Source organism: Eimeria mitis, genomic scaffold (assembly GCF_000499745.2).
Source record: "Eimeria mitis Houghton genomic scaffold, Emh_scaff5008, whole genome shotgun sequence".
Taxonomy (NCBI): domain Eukaryota; phylum Apicomplexa; class Conoidasida; order Eucoccidiorida; family Eimeriidae; genus Eimeria; species Eimeria mitis.
Genome location: NW_013573308.1, coordinates 386 through 1,230, shown reverse-complemented (window position 1 = coordinate 1,230; position 845 = coordinate 386). Strand labels below are relative to the sequence as shown.

General features: G+C 55.9%; 1 protein-coding gene across 1 annotated transcript in view; it reads left to right on the top strand.

Annotated features, from left to right (window-relative positions):
* Positions 1-211, top strand: part of EMH_0079160 (uncharacterized protein) — a gene marked incomplete at both ends in the record, with an annotated part of 1,394 nt that extends 1,183 nt beyond the window's left edge. Inside the window, one exon of the mRNA XM_013500103.1 lies at positions 26-211. Within this exon, the coding sequence (XP_013355557.1) occupies positions 26-211 (186 nt within the window). The remainder of the gene's footprint in view (positions 1-25) is intronic.
* Between the last annotated feature and the right edge of the window lie 634 nt (positions 212-845).

Genomic DNA, 845 nt, shown 5'->3' with positions numbered 1-845 from the left:
GCTGCTGCTGCCGGTCTGTCCGCAGGCGTCTCGAGAGCTGCTGCAGCAGCTCAACTTGCAACAGCAGCAGCAGCAGCAGCAGCAACAGCAGCAGCAGCAGCAACAGCAGCAGCAAGGGTCCTCCAGCTACTCCTTGGCTTGGGGCTCTCTGGGCGTGGGGGGCGGCATCCTGCCCAAGCCAACTCCTCTCTTCCCCCCACTGCCTAGCTAGCTAGCTAGCTAGCTAGCTAGCTGGCTGGCTAGCCGCATAACTAGTAACGTAGCTAGCCAGCTAGCCACATAGCTAGCTAGCTAGCTAGCCGCATAGCGAGTAACGTAGCTAGCGAGCCAGCTAGCCACATAGCTAGCTAGCTAGCTAGTTATCTAGCCAAATAGCCAGCAACATAGCTAGCGAACCGGCTAGCCGCATAGCTAGCTAGCTAGCTAGCCGCATAGCTAGCTAGCTAGCTAGCTAGCTAGCTAGCCACATGGCTAGCCACCTACGTAGCCGGCTAGCTAACCGGCTAGCTAACCAACTAGATAGCCAGCAAGCTAGCCAACTAGCTAGCCAGGCGGAGAGCCAGCTAGCTAGTCCGGCAGATAGGAAGCTGCGTAATTCACCAGGCTTGATGGCGAGCTGTAGCTGCTTGTGCTGCAGCTGCTGCAGCTGCTGCAGCTGTTGCAGCTGTTGCAGCTGTTGCTGCTGCTGTTGGCTTCTTTCTTTGCTGGAGCTTTAAGAGGAGCAGATGCTTGCTAGCTAGCTAGATAGCTCGCCATCTTGTTCGCTAGCTAGTCATATAGCTAGCTAGCTATCTAGCTAGCCAGCTAGCTAGCTAGCTAGCTAGTTGTCTCACTGGCTAGCTAGA